Raw genomic sequence first — 2,351 nt, 5'->3', positions numbered from 1 at the left:
GTTTTTGTCAGGTGTGGGGCCCGGCGAGAGCTACAAGTTGGGGAGGGGGGAAAGCGACAAGAGTCCGGCAAAAAAGCGATGGGGGCGATGGCGACATGTTTTGAAACTTTACCGGGCATCCCGGTTGATCGGAGTGCATCCGTACGATGTGGAAACGGGAAGAGCTGGTCAATGTAGGAAGGCAGGTCACGTGTGTTGACACTTGGTAGGTCGTGAGTGGAGAGGGCAGCTTGGGCCTTTGAAGCATTCGATTCTGGGATTCTTAATTTATTTTTTCATTCTTCCATTAACACCCTCGATTTCGTCAAAACCACTAGAATGCCCGTGTTGCATGGTACAGTTGCAAGGCCAGGGAGTGGCATATTCGTAATTTACGAAAAAGACAAGGGTAATTTGATCTTTAACACAAGCAATGCAGATTTTGCAGCCAATGGATTCAAAAGGAAGGAATCCAGAAATCCGCCAGTGGTTTATAGCCCCCATCTTCAAAACAACTGAGAGGAAGAAAAAAAAAACTAAAAACCCACTCCAGACTCCAGTCCTTGGGGCCCTCCCCTTCTCTTTCAGAGTTTCAGTCACCAACTCCCTTTATAAATCTCCGCCATTCCTACCCTCTTTCCTCATTCTCCATCTCCTCCGCTTTCATCCCGTCTCAGCGATCGACTCTTGAGATACAGAGACCATAACAGGCAAATATCAATAGTAATGGACTTGTCCAGCATGAGAAGACCTGCTTTCTTCGACGACGACGATGGTTTGGCTTCGATTGTCGATATGGAAGCTGGGTTCTCAGGTAGTCACCCTCCCTCGATGAAATCTTCGCGCTATGGTGGGTTCAAGAGGAGGGGAAGTTACAGGGCTCTTTCTTCTTATTCGTGTTCTTCGCCGAGGTTTTATGATGCCAGATGCGAAGAGCACCATTTCCTCGAAGCTTGTTTTCTATGCAAGAAACCTCTCGGAGATAACAAAGATATCTTCATGTACAGGTTAGCATCTTGGCATCCCTGCCTGATTCCAAACAACCCATTTCATTTTGATTGATTTTTCTTCTTTTTTCCTCGTTCTGACGGGTAATCTGGGTAATATTGCAGGGGTGATACACCATTCTGTAGCGAAGAGTGCAGACAAGAACAGATAGAAATAGATGAAGCAAAAGAGAAGAACTGGAGTCTCTCTTCCTCCATGAAGGCTCTTAGAAAAGATCAGAAGAAATCCTCAACCAACAAGGCCCAGAGTTACCCTGTACGGACCGGCACCGTCGCTGCCGCTTAGAATCCTAGACTGTTGGACACCTCTCAAAAAAAAAAAAAAGATAAAAGATAAAAACACGGCTTCTCTATCTGAGAAAGGGGAAGGGGTCGATCGAGAGAGAAAGAAGATCCCATTTTTCGAGATTTTTTTTCTTTTTCTGGTATATAGTTGTGAATGTTTATAAGAGGACTGTGTTGGGTTGTACTGTGTAAGATTTGATGGCCCTTTTTTTTTTAAAATCTCTTGGGCGAAACCTTCAATAGAATGAAAATCAATGGAAGTTCCTCTATAATTCCTGTTTGCTTTTTTTTTTTTTTGGTTTCTTGGTCTCTTTTTAATTTCTTTCTCCTTTCTGAGCTCTCCTTTATTGAAGTTTGAAAAATCATGATTCCGGATTCCCTCGTAAGTGTGAGTTGGATGGGTGGTTGATGACTTCTCCAAGCGTAAAGAGCATTCATTGGGCTTCCTTGACTGTAAGGGAAGAGCAATTAAACACCTAACATACCACCAAAATCAAGCCGTTGTGGCTCCTACAACGGTCACAGTAACATGGCCCACAGATAAAATTAAATCAAATACCAAGCTTAATTTCAACCCTGAGCTCTGAAGAGCTTCTACGGCGGATTTGTCAGGAAGCTAATTCTAAGCTTTGCCTTGTCTTACTGGTTTTTGACATTGTTCTGGAATTTAGACAAGAGAAACGATGAACCCAGAAAACAAACAGACCACTACTACGGGATTGATCGAGTCGAGAAACAGACACAGAGGAATGATCTACAAGAAGATGAAACAAGGTGGTTGGGTTTTGGTGGTGTGGGTCCTCATCCTCTCTCATCTGCGCACAAAGACGGTCTGTAAATGTGAAACCAAGAGTTGTGATCGAGTTTCCTTGGTTCATTTTGTTCCAGACCAGTTATTCATTTTCCCCCTGATGAATCTACTTCAGAGTTTATGCTAAAGAGCGACTTGCAAAAAAGTCGAGAAATTACACTCTTTGTGGTTGGTGCTTCAGACTTTAAAAGAGACAAGAATACCCCCGTTTATTAACTTTCCATCATTCCGATCAATTCGCAGGAGATGTGCTCTGTTTGTAAAAAAAG

The 2,351-nt window shown here is 43.3% G+C and overlaps 1 protein-coding gene across 1 annotated transcript; it reads left to right on the top strand.

Annotated features, from left to right (window-relative positions):
* The first annotated feature begins 258 nt into the window (after positions 1-258).
* LOC148880651 (FCS-Like Zinc finger 3-like) lies at positions 259-1,543 on the top strand. Its single transcript, XM_088962625.1, has 2 exons — positions 259-986; positions 1,092-1,543. The coding sequence occupies exons 1-2, from the start codon at positions 706-708 to the stop codon at positions 1,270-1,272; spliced, it is 462 nt and encodes a 153-aa protein (XP_088818751.1). The 5' UTR covers positions 259-705; the 3' UTR covers positions 1,273-1,543.
* Positions 1,544-2,351: the final 808 nt, after the last annotated feature.

Source organism: Nelumbo lutea, chromosome 1 (assembly GCF_056320005.1).
Source record: "Nelumbo lutea isolate HS-2025 chromosome 1, American lotus-T2T, whole genome shotgun sequence".
In the NCBI taxonomy this organism is placed as follows: domain Eukaryota; kingdom Viridiplantae; phylum Streptophyta; class Magnoliopsida; order Proteales; family Nelumbonaceae; genus Nelumbo; species Nelumbo lutea.
The sequence above is the reverse complement of the archived record's forward strand: the minus strand, read 5'-3'. Positions and strand labels throughout refer to the sequence as shown.